General features: G+C 44.8%; 1 protein-coding gene across 8 annotated transcripts in view; it reads right to left on the bottom strand.

The window, feature by feature from the left end:
* Positions 1-419: 419 nt before the first annotated feature.
* nfyc (nuclear transcription factor Y, gamma) overlaps positions 420-23818 on the bottom strand; it is a 128582-nt gene continuing 105183 nt past the window's right edge. For all 8 annotated transcript variants that reach the window (XM_072502328.1, XM_072502320.1, XM_072502311.1 and 5 more), the window contains one exon: positions 420-5750. In XM_072502328.1, the coding sequence (XP_072358429.1) occupies positions 5631-5750 (120 nt within the window). In that variant the 3' untranslated portion in view covers positions 420-5630. The remainder of the gene's footprint in view (positions 5751-23818) is intronic.

Raw genomic sequence — 23818 nt, 5'->3', positions numbered from 1 at the left:
TGCAGTGAACCCAATATCTGTGTCACTCTAGCACCACCCAGGATTCAAGTGAGTCCTCGTCAGTACTGGAGTACATCATATAATGATACATGATCCCCACTACTGGCCTGAAGTTCAGAGTACAAACCAATAAGCAAACAGATTTTTCACATGAACCTGCATTTCTATCGTCCCTTTCACAATCTCAGGATGTCCCGACTTCAAATGCCTTTTAAAGAAGTGTAATATTGAAAATATAGCAGCCAGTTTATGCACAGGTTTCCTGAAACTAAAAATTGTTAAATATTTGAAGCCAAGGCGTGCAGTTATTTTGGTTTGCTCTAGCACATGGCCTTTGGAGGCTCAATGGACCAAATGGTCTCCTGATCTGCAAGCTTCTTTGCCCAACCCACAGCGAAAAGAAACAAGCTCAACATTAGTGCTATAACAAAAGGATTTTATTTCTAAAGATATATAAAGTCAAAATGGGCTAATGCCAAAGACTCCAGATATCAGAAAATTCTTAAGACAGTTTCAAACAACAACAAATGCACCCAGTGTTTCACACAGAAAAGTGAAGGGGAAGGGGGCAACAGTGAGTAATTGTAACACAACGTACACATACAATTAGAATATTGTCATTACCCTGAACAAGACATCCATGTCGCAGATTGCACCCACCATTCTGAATGGGTGGGAATGGGGGGAGTCACAATGTCACCATCACCTTCCCTGAAACTTTTATTCAGCACAATTTTTAAAAATTAAAAACGGACGGATATGGAAGTTCACGAGTGGCTCTTGTTCAGACATTGGGCATCTCAGTAGAGATGGAAGGCAGGTATTTAATAATAATCATTGAGGGAGGCGTAGTTGCCTGATAAAAAATCATCAGCAGAGAGTGGATACATGGATATGGATTGAGAATCTTCGTTATAGAAAGAGAATGATGGTTATTTAACAAGAATCACCACAAAGTGGGGATATTTAATCAGAGAGGTTGTGGGATTTAAAGAGAATCACTGCCAGAGAAAGAAGGGCATGGGAGCTATTGGAGAGAGGGATGGGAATCATTGACTAAACATTTTCTTATTGCACACACAAGTTAAACACTCCTTAGAATAAACTGCTTTATAAAACTGAAATGAAGCACAGATGTCACATAGAATTAATCAGCTTTTCTAAAAACTGCATTAAGAGTGTTTGGTTAAAGATCCCCTCGCTGCCATATAGTCACTTTGGATTTTGTCAATTTGTTACCATGCTGGAGAGCTATTGCTGTTCAACAGCTCACCAGCAATTAGCAAGTGGCTAATATTCAGGTGCAAGTCCAGATAGCGGGGGACAATAGACTTCCAATCCTGCAGAGGAGAATAGGAGACCTCAAGCTTTACTCACCCACAAGTATCTTCCAGCAGCGCTGGGGACAGTGGAGCACAAAACTTGCTAACTATCCTATCTTCCTAGCCCAGATGTGGCAAGTTTGACTGTCAAGATCAGTTAATTCAATTCCAACATTAAGGAAGTCTGGTCTTTGAGGGTCAGCTAAGGTTTTTAAACTGGATCAGAAGGGACTGCATTTTTTCACTATTGAGCGATGGGAATATGGCTTTTGACATATTTATATGTTACAGGAAATGAGGAAAAGTAGATAAAGAAAGGGCTAAGGCCAGGGATGAGCTTTGCCGTAGGGAATTAATTATAGGATAACCAGTGTGATCTTGAGCTGTAAGCAGATTCAGCATCAGTGGTAAAATTTAAAATTTCCAGTCAGAAGGGAAGGATGGAAAACAAAGACAGATTGATGTATTGGATATGGAAAACACATCATTAAACAACAGTCAAATACTTAATCAGCAACATCATGGGGTATCTACTTAGGGAAATGTAAACCACCAGGTTTGGGTATTAGTAGGTACCATTTAAAAATATTTCCACACCAACTCCCAGACATAGATTCTTGCTGGGACAGAGCTCAAAAGTCCTAACAACCCTCCAGTATCTCAGCCAAGGAGCCAAACCTCACGTATGGGCTTAAGACAGGCATCAGTGGCAAGTTGTTCACAGGGGAAGGATGGCATCACAACTACATCCAATGCCAGCCTCACCCAATATTCAAATGCACTGCGAATCAATTAACTCTGCTTGAAAAAGTGCAACCAGTAATGAGAGCCCAAACTGGTTTCTCTCCTAATTAATAGGATGCATGACTAATGACTTATTTTAAGATGTGAAACACAACAGGTAAAATATACACACAGATCATGTATGGTCCTGTCCATATAATGGAACATTAAATAGACATCAATATGATCTCTGTCTAACCCTACTTCCAACCCTCACATAGACATAAAAAAAGATTATACTGGGTAAGGTTAGAGCCAAATTCCCTCAGGTGTAGTCAAGGTGGGAGTTCCAAAAACTAGCTGATATACATAAAGGAGGCATATTTCTTTTAATGGGGATGGTGCAAATATGGAGTATAAAGTGAGCATGATAGGTAAAGGAGAATGTTGTGTTTAGTCCCAATTCAACCACACATCTCCAATCTTGAGAACCACTCGGTTCTGTCACTGTTACTACTGCTAAGTTCCATATTAATCATCCTTAAAGGATTGGTAATGCTCAGAACTTTGCTCAGTTCTGTGCTTGAGAACCAGTTTGCAGTGGCAAAAGAGTTGGTGACCAGAGGGCATGGATTTAAAGTAATGGGCAAGAGAATTCGAAGGAACAGGCAAAATATTTTAAGCATGGAGTTATAGTGATCTGGAAGCACTGCGTCAAAGGGTGATCTGGAAGCACTGCCTCAAAGGGTGATCTGGAAGCACTGCCTCAAAGGGTGATCGGGAAGCACTGCCTCAAAGGGTGAGCAGATACAATAGCTTTCAAAGGGGAATTAGTTAAATATTTAAACAAAACCACATTCTCAGGACAAGGAAGGTGGAATTAATTGTGTAGCTCTTTCAAAGAGAATTCACAGGCATGGTGAGCTGAATGAACTCCTGTGCTTGCTTATTCTATATGCAAGTTGCAGGATTAAAAAAAAAAAAATCAGACCCCATCTGGTCAGGATTAACAGAAAACAGATAGCCTTTAATGCTCATCAGGATTATCGATAGCTTTCATTCTTTCAAACAGTAATTTTTCTGTTGATTCAAAATCAAGCACTTACTGGTCTGGCAGACTATTCAACCTACAGCCAGGAGCACTGGAACAAATGACTGTACATCAATTAACATGAAATGATCTAGATTTAATTATCACAGAAACGCTAAGTGACTCGTGTTTTGTGATGTGTTCCAGACAGCATGGTTTTATAATGTGCCTTGTTCATCCCATTTGAAAATACAGAAACTGGACTGTATAGCCAAGCCTTATATGGAATGTTATCGGTTTCAGGCTAGTAACAATGGGAAGGTTCATTCTATTTTAGAAATTATAAAAAAAACAATAAATCAAACTACTTGAACAGTGCAGAAACCGATGAAGTAAAATTGACCTAAAAAAAAAAATGGGTAACATACATGATTAGTGTCTAAATGGTTGGGGATTTGAAAGAAGCTTACGAGGCTCTATTAGGTTCAATGTTAAATTGTGTCTAAACAAGGAATCAATATACTGGAACTTCCTAACCATGAGTATTGTGGGGAACATCTTCACTCCAGACTGCAACATTTTAAAAGTGCAGTCCACCACCAACTTCCCCAGCAACTCGGAATGGACAATTAGTGCTGGTTCGATCAGCTGTGGCCATGTCCTGAGAATGAATACAATACTGTGTAGTGTAGTACATAACAAGCTGATTGAATGTTCACCTGTACAGTTCAAGCATTTGAGTTCAGGTCAGGTACAGCACTGAACACATCGTTATCCACTTCTAGTCCATTGAAACAGAAGGGAAACACTGCAGCGTTGGAAAATTATCAGGGCTTACTCCTAGTGTCCAAAGGGTTCAGATGCAAGAAAGTGTCACAGGATAGTAAATGCTACAGAAAGAGAAGGATACAATTGGAAAACAATTCATGAGTGGGTCAATGAGACACGGCTACAAGCTAGTAAAAGACAATTACAGGGCTGATGTTAGGATGTTCTTCTTGTAAAAGTCAAGACATGGAATGGGCTTGTGTGTGGAGTAGTGGAGGCCAAAATACGGTAAATGTTCAAGAAACAAGAATAGAACTTTATGGATGGAAAGAATTCCCTCGTTCAAACCTCGCTTGTGATATTTATCAGAGTAACGGCAGATATCAGTGGTACATCTTACAAGTCACTTGGTAGCATGTCAGATCATCAGTGCTGGTCTCCAACCCGCAGTGCTGTTGAGAAAACAACAGATGTTTTGTCTGGAGCAATATTACATATTCGGGAGCCAGCATAAAGTGATCAGGGTCCCTCCTGGATTAGGATATGTCAGTATCTGGCAAGTTGCAGAACTTGATCAATCAACCTGTATAATCTTGTGGCCCTGTGCAATTTACTCAACTATTCTATCATCAGCAATGTATACTTAGAACCAAGAAACATATACTTTAAACACCAACATTCCAAACTCCAGTAATTTGTCAGCATTTCAAAAATGTCAAAAAAAGTTTTTTAACAAGTCACAAAATAATTGGATGGAAATTTAATCGAATTTGTTCAACTGCAACACAACATTGCAGCTATTTGGATGAGGAGCACAATTGGCAAACATTGCTCAATGTTTCATCTCGGGGGTCCTGGCTCACTTTCTCCAGAGAGTGGACCCCGACCCCAGATTTACACAACGCTTTGACCATGTCTTGATTTTAAAGTTCTCATCCTTGTTTCGGATCTTTCCATGGACTAGCTCCTCCCCATCTTTACCTCATCCAGCTCCACAACTCTCTAATGTATTTGCACTGGTGTAATTCTGGCCTCTTGAGCGTCACCGTACCGTCAGATGTTTCGGCTGCAAGCTCTGGAATACCTTCCTACAGCACTCCACCTCGCTACTTCACTTTCCTCCACACTCCTTAAAACCTTCTCCTTTGACTAAGCTTTTGGTCACACTTTGTTTCATTATTGCTCCCGAAATGCCTTGGAGTATTTTATTATATTTATATAGTGCCTTTAACACAACTTGTTATTGGTGTTGGACAGTCTCTGCAATGCTGCACTGTAAATACATCTCATTAATATTCTAAAATTTTACATATACAGATCTTTTGATTCAATATTCATCACGATTTACCAGGAATGGTTGAGAAACCTGTTATTGAGAAACCGTGGTTTAGATATTTTGCACATCGAGTTTTCCAGTTTACCTCCATTTAACGCCAGGTCTATTTTAAGCAATTATTGCAATATGTTTTTAAAAAAAGCTGATTAACTTTAGTAAGGAACAATACTATACAATTGAACAGAACAACAGTAATCATTAGTTATGATACAGGATTACCAGTACAGGCAGGAACTCTCTTTCCTACCTCCCCTCACGCAGGAGTTTACAACGCTCTATTTGAAAGGTGTTTATTGCAGTTTGATGTATGTACAATTATTTTTGCTTAGCACAATGCAAGGAAAGAAAACACTTAAAAAAAGAAAAAGTCCTTTTCCGTCCTGGTTTAGTGACTGTACTATTTATACATGGCTTTTGTGGCAGTTGACTTCAGCTCTCCAGTCCCTTTGCACTATTCTCCTGCGACCTGGGTAGGCTGTCCATCTGCAGTCTGGTTAGTGGATTGGATGAACATGGGCTGGGTGATGTCCTGTCCGGCCGGCATCGTGACCTGTTGAATCTGGTACAGTTGCTGCAGGGAATAAGACAAACAGAAGAACATGCATTTCTAAGGTGGCCAAGGTTCAGGATATCTCGAAGCGGAGCATACATTGAATTTACAGTACACAGGCTGGTTGGCCCAACAGGACCAAGCCAATGTTTACTGGTCTGTTTCACAGGAACCTCCTTTCACCCCATGAAATCTCAACATCAGCTTCACACCAAGGAGGAAAGTAAACTGGAGACCAGGCAGGATAGAAAAATGAGGTAGGGTGATTGTACCAATGACAAGGTACAGAAGAATGTTTTTTGAAAGCAGAGGTGCATAGAATCCCTAGTGTGCAGAAGTAGGCCGTTCGGCCCATTGAGTATGCACCACGGTCCATTCCACCGTCCAACCTCCGTAACCTAACGTGCACATCTTTGGACTGGGAGAACGTGCAAACTTCAGTCAACCAAGGCCGGAATCAAACCTGGGACCCTGTCGCTGTGAGGCAGCAGTGCTAACCACTGTGCCACCATGCACCAGTATTAAGGCCGGATGGAAGTGGGGAGAGAGGCAGTGATTAAGTGGGCTTCCTCATCTTCCACTGCTAGCACTCGAAGAGGAGTTGAGAATGTATGCAAGATACAGGACAGGAACGTTCTGAAATAGATCGAGGAAAGATAAGACGATGAGGATGTAAATGTTGAAGCAAGTTACTGGGGCACAGGAAGCCAGTGGAACGTGGGAGTGTACACCAGCATGAGGAAGCGAGCTGTTGTGCTTTGGATCAGTTGAAGCTCATGGTGAAAATGTGGACTAAAGATTCGGTGACCAAAGAGAAACAGATGTTATTTTTAAACAGCACTTATCACAACCTTGGAACATGCCAACATATTTTGAAATCATCTTTGCATTATGCACCTTAAAGTGTAATGTTGTTATTAAGAAACACAGCAGCCAATAGGTGCACAGCAAGCTCCCACAATGTGATAATGACCAGATACTCTGAGGAGAATTGAAAATAGTGCTACAAACTCTTATAAGCCCACTTTAGATGTCAGATGGTTTAAGGTCTCATCTCAAAGGCAGCACCTCAGGAGAGTGCAGCAGTCCCTTGGTGGATCAGAAGTAGTTAATGCTGTGGAGCACAATGGTCTTAAAAACAGGAACGATGTGACTGGGGAAGTTGGGTTGAACCTGCTGTCTCACATTAAAAAACAAGAGAACAAAGAAAAGTACAGCACAGGAATAGGCCCTTGGGTCCTCCAAGCCTGCGCCGACCATTCTGCCCGTCTAACCTAAAATCTTCGACACTTCCGGGATCCGTATTCCTCTATTCCCATCCTATTCATGTATTTGTCAACACACCCCTTAAACATCACTATCGTACCTGCCTCCGCTATCTCCTCCGGTAACGAGTTCCAGGCACCCATTACTCTTGGTGTACAAATCATCCCTCGCACATCTCTAAAAACTTTGCCCCATTTGCACCTTAAACCTATGCCATCTAGTTATTGAATCTTCCACCCTGGCAAGAGGGTGGCACATTGCTGCTTCACGGCAGGGACCCGGTTTCAATCCCGGCCTTGGGTCACTGTCTGTGTGGAGTCTGCACGTTCTCCCCGTGTCTGCGGGGGTTTCCTCCGGGTGCTCCAGTTTCCTCCCATAGTCCAAAGATGTGCAGGTTAGGTGGATTGGTCATGATAAATTGTCCCTTAGTGTCCAGGATGTTCCGTTTAGGTTATGGGGATAGGGGAGAGTGGGCATGGGTAGAGTGCTCATTTGAAGGGTCGGTGCAGACTTGATGGCCAAGTAGTCTCCTTCTGCACTGTAGGGATTCTATGGGAAAAAGCTTCTGACTATCCACTCTGTCCAAGCCACTCATAATTTTGTAGACTTTGATCAGGTCGTCCCTCAACCTCCGTCATTCCAGTGAGAACAAAGAGTTTATCCAACCTCTCCTCATAGCTAATGCCCTCCATACTATGCAACATCCTGGTACACCTCTTCTGTACCCTCACCAAAGCCTCCACATCCTTCTGGTAGTGTGGCGACCAGAATGGAACACTATACTCCAAGTGTGGCCTAAGGTCTATACAGCTGCAGCATGAACTGCAAAGTTTTATGCTCAATGCCCCGGCTGATGAAGGCTAGCATGTCATATGCCTTGGTATCATATCTACCGGTTACAACTGTTAGTAGAGATTGATGGGAATTATAGCTAAATGGCATTTAGCTGCAGGCAAGAGCCAAAAAGGATGGTTTTGGCTTATTAAAGTGGGGAATGTGACTGATCTACCTTTCGATGACAGGCATTAACGGGATACTGTCGTAACTTGGAATATATTCAGCATTGTCAGCATAGTTGTGGAAACAGATGTAGACATTCAGGTGATGTCACCATGCTTCTGGTGATGAAAGAGGAGGCAAGGATATACATCAGAAGTGACCTGGGGGTGAAAGATGCTTGGGCGAACCTTCCAGCATGCATTGTGATAGTATGAGCAGAACAGATTCATACAGGGCAGCACGGTAGCGCAGTGGTTAGCACTTTGGGCCCGTATCTAAGGAAGGATGTGCTGGCCTTGGAAAGGGTCCAGAGGAGATTCACAAGAATGATTCCTGGAATGAAGAGTTTGTCGTATTAGGAACTTTCTGGGTCTGTACTTGTTAAGAGTTTAGAAGGATGAGGGGGGGATCTTATTGAAACTTACAGGATACTGCAAGGCCTGGATAGAGTGGACGTGGAGACGATGTTTCCACTTGCAGGGAAAACTCGAACCAGGGGACATAAGGGGACACAATCTCAAACAAAAGAGACGATCCTTTAAAACAGAGATGAGGAGGAATTTCTTCAGCCAGAGGGTGGTGAATCTGTGTAACACTTTGCTGCAGAAGGCTGTGGAGGCCAAATCACTGAGTGTCTTTAAAACAGAGATAGATAGGTTCTTGATTAATAAAGGGGATCAGGGGTTATGGAGAGAACGCAGGAGAATGGGGATGAGAAAAGTATCAGCCATGATTGAATGGCGGAGCAGACTCGATGGGCCTAGTGGCCTAATTCTGCTCCTATATCTTATGGCGCCCAGGACCCAGGTTCGATCCTGGCCCCGCGTCACTGTCCGTTAAAGTTTGCACATTCTCCCAGTGTCTGGGTGGGTCTCACCCCTACAACCCACAGATGTGCAGGGTAGGTGGATTGGCCACACTAAATTGCCCCTTAAATTGGAAAAAAAATTGGGAACTCTAAATTATTGGGGAAAAAAAGAACATTCATAGAGGGGTTACAGCACAGGAGGCCAGTCAACCCCTCTTGCCCATGCCAGCCAGAGGACATCAAGGTGCCCTTTCTAATCCCAACTTCCTGCACCCAGTCCATAGCCCTGTACCAGGTAGGGCAGTGGATGTTGTCTATATGGACTTCAGTAAGGCCTTTGACAAGGTCCCTCATGGTAGACTAGTACAAAAGGTGAAGTCACACAGGATCAGGGGTGAGCTGGCAAGGTGGATACAGAACTGGCTAGGTCATAGAAGGCAGAGAGTAGCAATGGAAGGATGCTTTTCTAATTGGAGGGCTGTGACCAGTGGTGTTCCACAGGGATCAGTGCTGGGACCTTTGCTGTTTGTAGTATATATAAATGATTTGGAGGAAAATGTAACTGGTCTGATTAGTAACTTTGCAGATGACACAAAGGTTGGTGGAATTGCGGATAGCGATGAGGACTGTCAGAGGATACAGCAGGATTTAGATTGTTTGGAGACTTGGGCGGAGAGATGGCAGATGGAGTTTAATCCGGACAAATGTGAGGTAATGCATTTTGGAAGGTCTAATGCAGGTAGGGAATATACAGTGAATGGTAGAACCCTCAAGAGTATTGAAAGTCAAAGAGATCTAGGAGTACAGGTCCACAGGTCACTGAAAGGGGCAACACAGGTGGAGAAGGTAGTCAAGAAGGCATACGGCATGCTTGCCTTCATTGGCCGGGGCATTGAGTATAAGAATTGGCAAGTCATGTTGCAGCTGTATAGAACCTTAGTTAGGCCACACTTGGAGTATAGTGTTCAATTCTGGTCGCCACACTACCAGAAGGATGTGGAGGCTTTAGAGAGGGTGCAGAAGAGATTTACCAGAATGTTGCCTGGTATGGAGGGCATTAGCTATGAGGAGCGGTTGAATAAACTCGATTTGTTCTCACTGGAACGAAGGAGGTTGAGGGGCGACCTGATAGAGGTCTACAAAATTATGAGGGGCATAGACAGAGTGGATAGTCAGAGGCTTTTTCCCGGGGTAGAGGGGTCAATTACTAGGGGGCATAGGTTTAAGGTGAGAGGGGCAAGGTTTAGAGTAGATGTACGAGGCAAGTTTTTTACGCAGAGGGTAGTGGGTGCCTGGAACTCGCTACCGGAGGAGGTGGTGGAAGCAGGGACGATAGTGACATTTAAGGGGCATCTTGACAAATGCATGAATAGGATGGGAATAGAGGGATAGGGACCCAGGAAGTGTAGAAGATTGTAGTTTAGCCGGGCAGCATGGTCGGCACGGGCTTGGAGGGCCGAAAGGCCTGTTCCTGTGCTGTACATTTCTTTGTTCTTTGTACAGCATTTGGGTGCAGATCCAGGCACTTTTTAAAAAGAGTCTCTGCCTCCACCACCAACTCAAGCAGCGAATTCCAGATTCCCGCTACTCTCTGCATAGAAAAGTTCTTCCTCATATCCCCTCTACACTCTCTGCCACTTATCTTGAATCTATGTCCCCTGGTTCTAGAATTCTCCACCAAGGGAAACTATTTTAACCTGTCCACTATCTCTTCCCCTCATAATTTTGTACACCTCAATTAACTCGCCCCTCAGCCTTCTTTGTTCCAAGGAAAATAACCCCAACCTGAGCAATCTCCCCTCATAGCTGCACTTTTCTAACCCTGGCAACATTCTTGTAAACCTCTTCTGCACTCTCTCCAGAGCAATTGCATCCTTCCTGTAACATGGTGACCAGAGTTGCAGACAATACCCCAGTTATGGCCTCACCAGTGTTTTATACAATTCCAATATTATATCCTTACTTTTATATTCTATACCTCTGCCAATGAAGGAGAGCATTCCATATGCTTTCTTTACAACCTTGTCTACTTGAACTGCTGCCTTTAGGGGCTGTGTACTTGCACACCAAGAACTCTCACTTCATCTTTCCCTCTTCCCAATTATTGTCTACTCCCTATAACTGTTTGACCTCCCTAAATGCGTGACCTCACACTTCTTTGTGTTAAATTCCATCTGCCACTTTACTGCCCACTCCACTAATCTAGGGGATTTTCACAGTAACTTCTAGGGGATTTTCACGGTAACATCATTGCAGTGTTAATGTAAGTGCACTTGTGACACTAATAAAGATTATTATCTATCTACATTATTATGGAGATTATAGCTATCCTCGACACTGTCCACCACTCGGCCAATCTTTGTGTCATCTGCAAATTTCCCAATCGTGCTCTCCATGTTCACGTCCAAATCGCTAATATATAACACAAACAGTAAGGGTTCCAACACCGAGTCCTGTGGAATACCACTTGAAACAACTTTCCAATTGCAAGGGCAGCCATTGACCATTACCCCTGTTTCCTGTTACTAAGCCACTTTTTATCCAGTTTGCCACATTGCCCCGTATCCCATGGGCTTTCATTTTCTTGACCAATCTGTCATGTGGGACTTTGTCAAACACCTTGCTAAAATCCATGTACACCACATCGAATGCACCACCTCCCTCAACTCTTCTGGTCTCTTCGTGTCTCATTGCCACAGAAGGGGGCTGCTGTGTGTTCATTCTTGTTGGAAGGCAGCAGAGTTGTGGTTGATACAGAGCCATCAAAAATAATAAGCCACACTTCATCTACCCCTCTTGTTACAATTACTCTTTACTGCAAAAAAACATTTTCCACTGGAATGTTCTGAGGGGGTGGAGCGAGGGAAAGGGGGGGGGGGGGGGTGCGATGAGGTGGTAAGCGAGAGATTGAGAATATGTTCTGGTTCTTCAGTTAATGCTGCAATTTCCTTTTTAAGACATTTTTCATACGTGTGCAAAATTAAATGATAAAAGTTATCCTTTTTCTCCATCTGGTGCAGCTTTACTTTATTACACATAGAGTTAATAGTTAATGAATTTCTACTGGCTCTCACTCTTTAGGAATGCAATTCCATGGAGCAAAACTGTTGTTTTGTAAATTATTTACATCCATCCCCCACCGAAGCCCTAACCTAGTTTTCAGCAGCTGAGTCTGGTCCTGGACAGTAACTTGAAAATTACTGCGCTTCTAAACTGAAGGCAAGCAAAGCAATTTGACACAGAAACAGGTCTGTGACTTCTTTGTTCCTTTTTCATTGTGAAATCAGGATGAGTTGGGGTCCAACCACCCAAGAGACTCAGCACTTTTACCCAAATGAGAAGTTTGTGGGTTTAACATCCTCAACAGAGATTGGAACATAATCTATGCTGACTCTGCACCACAGGACTGAGGAATTTGTAGTACTTTGGATGTCCTGAGGTCATGAATGCCTCTGCATAATGGCAGTACTTTTTTAAAAAAACAGCAGGCAGTGCTAAAGTTCAACAAAGTAAAAGACAAGACAAATGACTCCGGAGTAATTAGGTGACACCAAGCATGTATTTTAAAAACCTGACGATAATAAGAGCGAGGGAAGAAGTCCCAGAGTTTGAGGCCCCAGAAAGAATGAGCTGTGCCTCAATTTAAAATCAATGAATTGGAAAATCATGTCCTGCAGACCAGATGGTGAACTATTAACCTCATGGTTACAAAAGAGGTCAGTCAGTTTTAAACAAAACAGAGATCGAAGAGGTGGGGGGTCAAAAAATAGCAAATTCAAAACCGACAACTCTAGAGCGGGTTGGCAGGAGGCATGGGTCCCAAGTCCAAAAGACTTAGTTAAATCTTCACCGTTTCATAGCAAATTTGCAGAGCGCTCAGAAATATACCATAGAGGAGGCACAGTATGCCCAAACTATAACCTAGAACAAGGGAATGCAGAGGTAATACTCTCCATCTCAATGCCACAATGCTGCTGCCTGAATTGCTTGCTGACATCAATTAACGGTCAACAAAAGCAGCTATTGCAGCCCTCAGTGACAGACACCGAAACAGGTCGCCAGTTCAACAGCGAACAGCTGATCACAGCAGAGGCTCACAGGCTAGGATCACATATTACAATGACTACTTGGACATGGTACCAAGAAGCACTGGGGGAAAAAATCCCAACACAGTCATATTTACCTACTAAAGTATGCCATCTGACCACATCCACAACAGTAATATTGCCCAAGTTCTGGCATCCATTTACAGCCTCTACTATTACTTACACATTGTATGCCAACTATCACGTCAAGAGGAGAAAAACATGAAATACACTTGGAGTCTGTTCAGCCTATTGTATCTGTGCTGGCTCTTTGCTCGAGAAATCTAAAATGAAACCTACCTTTGGTCCTATAGCTCCTCCATTTTGAAAATTTAATCAATTTTCATTTAAGATACAATGGATTTTTTTTTAAACCTCAACTACTCTTCGTAGCATGCCCCCTACAACATGCACTCCTTACACTAACAGATCTATCTCCAATACAATGTATTTATTTCAGCAACCACACCACTGAAGCGAGGGGAAGGGCTCACAACTCAGTGGCAAGCACTGCTGCCTCACAGCACCAGGGACCTGGGTTCAATTCCAGCCTTGGCCGACTGTTTATGTGGAGTTTGCACTTTCGCCCCGTGTCTGCGTGGGTTTCCTCCGGGTGCTCTGGTTTCCTCCCACAGTCCAAAGATGTGCAGGTTAGGTGGACTGGCTAAATTGCCTTAGTGTCCAAAAGGTTAGGTGGGGTGCACTTTCAGAGGATCGGTGTAGACTTAAATTCTTTAAGGAGCAGGATGGTTATCTGCTATTGGCAATTAGTGAGCCCATGTACATGTATCCTCTGATTTGCCATTGGCAATATATGGTACATTCACAGGTCTACGGCAATAATTACTGTAAGGTTTTAACAACTCCTCATTATTACACTATATTGCAGGCTAGGATTCTCATAGGGTTTAATTATTTGCACAAAAACACAAGCTAGTTTATTGACGCAACACATACAGTTGCACAAGGGAAATATCAGAATTGCACAATGGAAATATCATTAGAAGATGTGGAAGGCTAAAGGACAAGATCATTGACTTCGGATCATTTTTACTCTTAACCTAAACACTGAACAAAAAGGCACGAAGAATTCTGACAGGTAAGAATTACGGGTATAATAAAGAATTATCTTTTCATAATAATCAATCTCTCAGTTTGCTAGGCACTTCAAAGGGCAGCTAAGAGTCAAACACGTTGGTGTGGGACTGCAGCCACACAGGCAAGGACCGTAGAATTCTTTCCATAAAGGGCAATATTGAACCAGTTGGCTCTTTACAATAATCGATAAGCTTTTACTGACACCAATTATTTTAATGTTGTTTGCAAATTCAAATTCAGGATTCGATTTGCATTCTCTAATCCAGCAACATAGCCATTACACTACAGTACTCTGCACAAACATAAATAATGCAGTATGATGGGCCCAAAGGAGAAGTTGGCACTATCTCTGCTGATGGCTGAGCATCTCTCTCACTCCCACAGGCAGCCAACCAAGAAGCCAGATTTGCTGCTGTATCGCAGCAAAACAAACAATCCCTTTAAAAAGAACCAAACTTCTCCGCATGTTTTGGCTTGTTTGCAAGTTCTGTTCCAATTTCACCCATTATCACCAATATCTGTTTAGTTAATTTTATACATTAAAACAAGAACTGGACCACATTACAATATTAACGGACTAGCTATCTCTTTTTCTATTCTTTCATAGACATGGGCGTCTTTGGCTAGGCCAGCATTTATATTGCCCATCCCCAATTGCCCTCGGGAAGTTGGTAGCCTTCTTGAACCATTGCAGTCCATGTGGTGTAGATACACCCACAGTGCTGTTAGGGAGAGTTCCAGGATTTTTGACCCTGTGAAGGAATGGTGAAATATTTCAAAGTTAGGATGCGAGTGCCTTGCAGTGGAACTTGCAGGTGATGATGTTCCCAGTTATCTGTTACCCTTCTAGATAGTATGGTCGCCGGTTTAGAAGATGCTGTCGAAAGAGCCTTGGTGAGTTGCTGCTGTACACGTCGGCGGTGGAGGGACTTAATGTTGAAGGTGGTGGATCGGGTGCCAATCAAGAGGGCTGCTTTATCTTGGATGATGTTGAACTTCATGCACTTTTGGAGCTGCACTCATTCAGGCAAGTGGAGCATATTCTGTCTTGCTGATTCCCTCACCATCTGTCACAGATTCAATCTAGCAATCAGGACTCTGCTAGCTCGCTCAGTGGTGGTACTACAGAGTTACTCTTTATGATGGACATTGAAGTCTCCCAACGCAAAGTACATTCCATTCCAAAGCAAAATAGTGTTGGAGAATTGCGACTCTCTGCGAGCTCTCACAGAGATGCTCTTCCTACATCGCTTACCATAATAACCTCTTAAAATTAAATTCTAACACTAACACTTATCTCTAATCTTTCTCCTTTTGTGTTCACTTGCAGGTTTGAAGATCCTCAGAATCCAGTGCACTGGCCCAGATCAACTAACCCGACAGGACTGTTCCAATGACCCGACTCTGGCCTCAACCTGGAAGTGGATGAGGCCTGACCTGAAATCCGACCCTGACCTCGTGTAGGACCCGACCCGGTCCTTGGTAGTACCTGACCCGGCTTGAGAAGCGATGCCGCCCGATTCAGCCGCCAGCCAGGCCTCCGACCACAGGACCCAGAGAGGCACACCCAGCGACCCGGCCCAGAGAGAGGCCTGCCTAGGCCCCGGCTTACCGGAGGATGGAAGGAAGAAGAATCCACATGGAGGCGCGACTACACCTACTCCAAGGCCCGATTCCAGGAGCATCCAATCAGACCACCAACGCTGAAACCGAACACGGGACTCAGCCCAACCTGACCCAAGAAGCCCCTGCCTGCAACCCAAACCTGGACCACAGACCCCCCCCAGAAACAACGGAGGACCCGAACGCACCGAAAGGTACACCCGTACCCGCAGATTCCCGGGGCCCAACATGCCCCCTCACACCAGGCAACCCCAAAATCGCAGCCAACACCCGGGACCCTGACAGATCAGATCCCGGACCATCTAGAAACAGCCGCTGACCGAGGGAAATGCGGCGGTCTGCATGGAAGACTGAAACAATGCGGTTTCAAATCTCCTCTCCCCAACCTATTCCTGGCAAATGTCCATCACGGCCGGGGATTTCAAACAGGCCAACCTCAGAAGTGTACTGTCAAAATTTCACCAACACATCTGTCCCACCAAGGGCGAAAACACTCTCGACCACTGCTACACAAAAATCAAGGGCGCCTACCAATCCATCCCCCGATCGCACTTCAGAAAATCGGACCATAAGACAGTGATCCTTCTCCTGGCAAACAAGCAGAAACATAAGCAGGAGAATCCGGCTAAGAAGGTCATGCAGTGCTGGTCCGAGGCAACAGAAGAGCTTCCATGTGACTGCTTGCAGTCAGTGGACTGGTCCATAGTTAAGAACTCAGCGACCAACCTAAACGAGTATGCTACTAACGTCACAGACTTTATCAACAAGTGTGTAGAAGACTACGTGTCAAAGAAGGTAGTATGTACTTTTCCCAACCAGGAACCACGACTTAACCGGGAAATTGACTCACTGCCGAAGGCCAGGTCTGAGGCTTTCAAGTCAAGCAGCCCGGACCTGTACAAGAAATCCAAGTACGACCTCTACAAAGTCATCAGGGGTGCCAAGAGACAATATCAGAGCAAGCTACAGTCACAGACGAATGTCATGGACTCTCGCCGGTGTGGCAAGGCTTAAACAACATAACGGGCCACAAAGTCCGGTATTGTTATCAAAAAAGCAAAGCAGAGTAGAATTTCCAGCAGCACCACACCCTTCCCTGATGAACTCAATACATTCTATGCTCAGTTCAAGCAGGAAACCATCAAACTATTGTCAGTTGCCCCAGCAGCTTCGGACACACTCAGACGCATCGTCACAGCTTCCCAAGTCAGATTGGCCTTTTTGAAAGTGAACCCTCGGAAGGAGACGGTCTAGATGGGATCCCTGGTTGTGCACGCAGATCTTGCACGGACCAGCTGGCGGATGTGTTCGCAGACATCTTCAACCTCTCCCACTCCGTTCCGAGGTCCCCACCTGCTTCAAGAAGCCCACCATCATACCGGTGCCAAAGAAGGTGCCTCAACGACTATCGTCCGGTAGCCTTGACATCGATCATTATGAAGTGCTTTGCGAGGTTGGTCATGAGGTGCATCAACTCTATACTCCCAGAATGTCTTGATCCACTACAACTCGCATACTGCCACTACCTGTCCACAGCAGATGCCATCTCCCTGACCCTACACTCATCCCTGGAGCATCTTGACAACAAGGACTTCTATGTCAAACTCCTATTCTCCGCCTTCAACACCATAATCCCAGCCAAGCTCATATCAAAGCTCCAAAACAAAGGACTTGGCTCCTCACTCTGCAACTGGACCCTCGACTTCCTGACCCACAGACCACAATCAATAAGGATAAACAACACCCCCTCCTCCATGTTAGTCCTCAATACCAGGTCCCGCAAGGCTGCGCACTTTGCTAAAGACACGACCGTGGTGGATCGGATCTCGAGCAGCGATGAGTTAGAATACAGGAGGGAGTTAGAGAACCTAGTGGAGTGGTGTAACTACAACAATCGCTCCCTCATTGTGAGCAAAACTAAAGAGTTGGTCACTGACTTCAGGAAGCAAAGTATCGTACACCTCCTCGTCTGCATCAATGGTGGAGATGGTTGATAGCTTCAAATTCCGAGGTGTGCACATCACCAACAATTCTTCCAGCGGAGCGGGCAGAGAGGGGAGCGTTTTTTGGAGGGGACATCTGGAAGGTAAGCTGAGTTTTTGATTCTTAAACTTACTTTTTCAGAGCTTTTTTTCTTCTCCGAGCAGCAGGAAATCGGAAGTCGGCCGTGGGGAGACCTGGGAAGGTTTGTACTACCCAATAAATTTGAACGGTGAGGAAACCCGAGACACTACACATGTAGTGTCTCCCACCCTCGCTCCTCCTCTAACCTAAAAAATAAAAGACTCATTGCTGTGAGCAGGGAAGCCATTTACTTTTTTTCTTTCTTTTTTACTGGGAGACTAAGTAGAGGTGATGGCAGCTAGGGCAGTGGAATGTTCCTCCTGCAGAATGTTCGAGGTAAGGGAGACCACCGGTGTCCTTGCTGACTTCACCTGCGGGAAGTGCAGCCATCTCCAGCTCCTCACAGGCCGTGTTAGGGAACTGGAGCTGGATGAACTGAGGATCATTCAGGAAGCTGAGGGAGTGATAGATAGAAGCTACAGGAACATAGTTATACCTGAGAACACAGGTAGCTGGGTAACAGTTAGAGGTGGGAAGAGGAGGAAGCAGTCAGTGCAGGAATCCCCTGTGGTCGTTCCTCTCAACAATAAGTATAGCTCTTTGGATACTGTTGGGGCGGCTTACCTAGCAGGGGTAGGCTGCAGTGACCGGGTCTCTGGCACGAGATCCGGTTCTGGGGCTCAGAAGGGAGATTAGGAGAGCACTAGTTATAGGGGACTCAATAGTTAGAGGTACAGACAGGCGGTTCTGTGGGCACGGGCGAGACTCTCGGATGGTTTGTTGCCTCCCGGGTGCCAGGGTCCATGACGTCTCGGATCGTGTCTTCAGGATCCTTAAGGGGGAGGGGGAGCAGCCAGAAGTCGTGGTGCACATTGGTACCAATGACAAAGGTAGGAAAAGGGGCGTAAATGTAATAAACGAGTTTAGGGAGTTAGGCTGGAAGTTAAAAGCCAGGGCAGCCAGAGTTGTCATCTCTGGTTTGTTGCCAGTGCCACGTGATAGCGAGGCTAGGAATAGGGAGAGAGTGCAGTTGAACACGTGGCTGCAGGAATGGTGTAGGAGGGAGGGCTTCAGGTATTTGGATAAGTGGAGTGCATTCTGGGGAAGGTGGAACCTGTACAAGCAGGACATGGTTGCATCTGAACCAGAGGGGCACCAATATCCTGGGAGGAAGGTTTTCTAGTACTCTTCGGAAGGGTTTAAACTAATTTGGCAGGGGAATGGGAACCGGATTTGTAGTCCAGCAACTAAGGTAGCCGATGTTCAAGACGTCAAAGTGTGTAGTGAGGCAGTGGGGAAGGTAACGCTGACAAAAGGAGAGTACTTCAGGCACGAAGATGGGTTGAAGTGTGTATACTTCAACGCAAGAAGCATCAGGAATAAGGTGGGTGAACTTAAGGCATGGATCGGTACTTGGGACTACGATGTTGTGGCCATCACGGAAACTTGGATAGAAGAGGGGCAGAAATGGTTGTTGGAGGTTCCGGGTTATAGATGTTTCAATAAGGCTAGGGAGTGTGGTAAAAGAGGTGGGGGGGGGTGGCATTGTTAATTAGAGATAGTATAACAGCTGCAGAAAGGCAGTTCGAGGAGGATCTGCCTACTGAGGTAATATGTATTGAAGTCAGAATAAGGAAAGGAGCAGTCACCTTGTTGGGAGTTTTCTATAGGCCCCCCAATAGCAGCAGAGATGTGGAGGAACAGATTGGGAAACAGATTTTGGAAAGGTGCAGAAGTCACAGGGTAGTAGTCATGGGTGACTTCAACTGCCCAAATATTGAGTGGAAACTCTTTAGATCAAATAGTTTGGATGGGGTGGTGTTTGTGCAGTGTGTCCAGGAAGCTTTTCTAACACAGTATGTAGATTGTCCGACCAGTGGGGAGGCCATATTGGATTTCGTACTTGGTAATGAACCAGGACAAGTGATAGATTTGTTAGTGGGGGAGCATTTTGGAGATAGTGACCACAATTCTGACTTTCACTTTAGTAATGGAGAGGGATAGGTGCGTGCATCTGGGAAAGGTTTACAATTGGGGGAAGAGCAAACACGATGCTGTCAGACAAGAACTAAAATGCATAAGTTGGGAACATAGGCTGTCAGGGAAGGACACAATTGAAATGTGGAACTGGTTCAAGGAACAGATACTACGTGTCCTTGATATGTATGTCCATGTCAGGCAGGGAAGAGATGGTCGAGTGAGGGAACCATGGTTGACAAGAGAGTTTGAATGTCTTGTTAAGAGGAAGAAGGAGACTTATGTAAGGCTGAGGATACAAGATAGCCAGGAGGGAACTGAAGAAAAGGATTAGGAGAGCTAAGAGAGGGCCATGAAAAATCTTTGGCGGGTAGGATTAAGGAAAACCCCAAGGCCTTTTACATACATGTGAGAAACATGAGAATGACTAGAGCGAGGGTAGGTCCGATCAGGGTAGCGGGAGATTGTGTATTGAGTCTGAAGAGATGGGAGAGGTCTTGAACGAGTACTTTTCTTCTGTATTTACAAATGAGAGGGGCCATATTGTTGGAGAGGACAGTGTGAAACAGACTGGTAAGCTCGAGGAGATACTTGTTAGGCAGGAAGATGTGTTGGGCATTTTGGAAAACTGGAGGATAGACAAGTCCCCCGGGCCTGACAGGATATACCTAAGGTTTCTATGGGAAGCAAGAGATGAAATTGCAGAGCCGTTGGCAATGATCTTTTCGTCCTCACTGTCAACAGGGGTGGTACCAGGGGATTGCAAAGTGGCGAATGTCGTGCCCCTGTTCAAAAAAAAGGAATCAGGATAACCCTGGGAATTACAGGCCAGTTAATCTTACTTCAGTGGTTGGCAAAGTAATGGAAAGAGTATTGAGGGATAGGATTTCTGAGCATCTGGAAAGATTAGGGATAGAACATAGAACATTTCAGCGCAGTACAGGCCCTTCGGCCCTCAATGTTGCGCCGACCTGAGAAACCACTCTAAAGCCCATCTACACTATTCCCTTATCGTCCATATGTCTATCCAATGACCATTTGAATGCCCTTAGTGTTGGCGAGTCCACTACTGTTGCAGGCAGGGCATTCCACGCCCTTACTACTCTCTGTGTAAAGAACCTACCCCTGACATCTGTCTTATATCTATCACCCCTCAACTTAAAGCTATGTCCCCTCCTGCTAGACATCACCATCCAAGGAAGAAGGCTCTCACTGTCCACCCTGTCCAATCCTCTGATCATCTTGTATGCCTCAATTAAGTCACCTCTTAACCTTCTTCTCTCTAATGAAAACAGCCTCAAGTCCATCAGCCTTTCCTCATAAGATCTTCCCTCCATACCAGGCAACATTCTGGTAAATCTCCTCTGCACGCTTTCCAATACTTCCACATCCTTCCTATAACGCGGCGACCAGAATTGCATGCAATACTCCAAATGCGGCCGCACCAGAGTTTTGTACAGCTGCAACATGACCTCATGGCTCCGAAACTCAATCCCTCTCCCAATAAAAGCTAACACACCATACGCCTTCTTAACAACACTCTCAACCTGGGTAGTAGCTTTCAGGGATCTATGTACATGGACACCGAGATCTCTCTGCTCATCCACACTGCCAAGAATCTTACCATTAGCCCAGTACTCAGTCTTCCTGTTATTCCTTCCAAAATGAATCACCTCACACTTTTCTGCATTAAACTCCATTTGCCACCTCTCAGCCCAGCTGTCCCTCTATAACTTGTAACATCCTTCCTCACTGTCCACAACTCCACCAACTTTAGCGTCATCTGCAAATTTACTCACACATCCTTCTACGCCCTCCCCCAGGTCATTTATGAAAATGACAAACAGCAGTGGCCCCAAAACAGATCCTTGTGGTACACCACTAGTAACTGGACTCCAGTCTGAACATTTCCCATCAACCACCACCCTTTGTCTTCTTCCAGCGAGCCAATTTCTGATCCAAACTGCTAAATCACCCTGAATCCCATGCCTCCGTATTTTCTGCAGTAGCCTACCATGGGGAACCTTATCAAACGCTTTACTGAAATCCATATACACCACATCAACTGCTTTACCCTCATCCAACTGTTTGGTCACCTTCTCAAAGAACTCAATAAGGTTTGTGAGGCACGACCTACCCTTCACAAAACCGTGTTGACCATGTCTAATCAAATTATTCCTTTCCAGATGATTATACATCCTATCTCTTATAAACCTTTCCAAGATTTTGCCCACAACAGAAGTAAGGCTCACTGGTCTATAGTTACCGGGGTTGTCTCTACTCCCCTTCTTGAACAAGGGGACAACATTTGCTAACCTCCAGTCTTCTGGCACTATTCCTGTAGACAAAGATGACTTAAAGATCAAAGCCAAAGGCTCAGCAATCTCCTCCCTAGCATCCCAGAGAATCCTGGGATAAACCCCCATGGCCCAGGGGACTTATCTATTTTCACACTTTCCAGAAATGCTAACACCTCTTCCTTGTGAACCTCAAGCCCTTCTAGTCTAGTAGCCTGAATCTCAGTATTCTCCTCGACAACATTGTCTTTTTCCTAAGTGAATACTGATGAAAAATATTCATTTAGCACCTCTCCTATCTCCTCGGACTCCAGTCAGCACGGATTTGTGAGGGGTAGGTCTTGCCTCACAAGTCTTATTGAATTCTTTGAGGAGGTGACCAAGCACGTGGATGAAGGTAAAGCAGTGGATGTAGTGTACATGGGGCCATATTGTTGGAGAGGACAGTGTGAAACTGGTAAGCTCGAGGAAATACTTGTTAGGAAGGAAGATGTGTTGGGCATTTTGAAGAACTTGAGGATAGACAAGTCCCCCGGGCCTGACGGGATATATCCAAGGATTCTATGGGAAGGAAGAGATGAAATTGCAGAGCCGTTGGCAATGATCTTTTCGTCCTCACTGTCAACAGGGGTGGTACCAGGGGATTGGAGAGTGGCGAATGTCGTGCCCCTGTTCAAAAAAGGGACTAGGGATAACCCTGGGAATTACAGGCCAGTTATTCTTACTTCGATGGTAGGCAAAGTAATGGAAAGGGTGCTGAAGGATAGGATTTCTGAGCATCTGGAAAGACACTGCTTGATTAGGGGTAGTCAGCACGGATTTGTGAGGGGTAGGTCTTGCCTTACAAGTCTTATTGAATTCTTTGAGGAGGCGACCAAGCATGTGGATGAAGGTAAAGCAGTGGATGTAGTGTACATGGATTTTAGTAAGGCATTTGATAAGGTTCCCCATGGTAGGCTTATGCAGAAAGTAAGGAGGCATGGGATCGTGGAAAATCTGGCCAGTTGGATAACAAACTGGCTAACCGGTAGAAGTCAGAGTGGTGGTGGATGGCAAATATTCAGCCTGGAGCCCAGTTACCAGTGGAGTACCGCAGGGATCAGTTCTGGGTCCTCTGCTGTTTGTGATTTTCATTAATGACATGGATGAGGGGAGTTCAAGGGTGGGTCAGTAAATTTGCAGGCAATATGAAAATTGGTGGAGTTGTGGATAGTGAGGAGGGCTGTTGTCGGCTGCAAAGAGACATAGATAAGATGCAGAGCTGGGCTGAGAAGTGGCAGATGGAGTTTAACCCTGAAAAGTGTGAGGTTGTCCATTTTGGAAGGACAAATACGAATGCGGAATACAGGGCTAATGGTAGGGTTCTTGACAATGTTGAGGAGCAGAGAGATCTTGCGGTCTATGTTCATAGATCTTTGAAAGTTGCCACTCAAGTGGATAGCTGTGAAGAAGGCTATGGTGTGCTAGTGTTCATTAGCAGATGAATTTAAGGGATTGAATTTAAGAGCCGTGAGGTGATGATGCAGCTGTACAAAACCTTGGTAAGGCCACATTTGGTGTACAGTTTTGGTCGCCTCATTTTAGGGAGGATGTGGAAGCTTTGGAGAAGGTGCAAAGGATGTTGCCTGGAATGGAGAGTAAGTCTTACGAGGAAAGGTTGAGGGTGCTTGGCCTTTTCTCATTAGAACAGAGAAGGATGAGGGGCGACTTGATAGAGATTTATAAGATGACCAGGGGAATAGATAGAGTAGACAGTCAGAGACTTTTTCCCCCGGGTAGAACAAATCATTACAAGGGGACATAAATTTAAGGTGAATGGTGGAAGATGTAGGGGGAATGTCAAAGGTAGGTTCTTTACTCAGAGAGTAGTGG

The sequence above is a fragment of the Scyliorhinus torazame genome, chromosome 1 (assembly GCF_047496885.1).
Source record: "Scyliorhinus torazame isolate Kashiwa2021f chromosome 1, sScyTor2.1, whole genome shotgun sequence".
Taxonomy (NCBI): Eukaryota; Metazoa; Chordata; class Chondrichthyes; order Carcharhiniformes; family Scyliorhinidae; genus Scyliorhinus; species Scyliorhinus torazame.
Note: the sequence above shows the minus strand (reverse complement) of the source record. Positions and strands in the feature narration are given on the sequence as shown.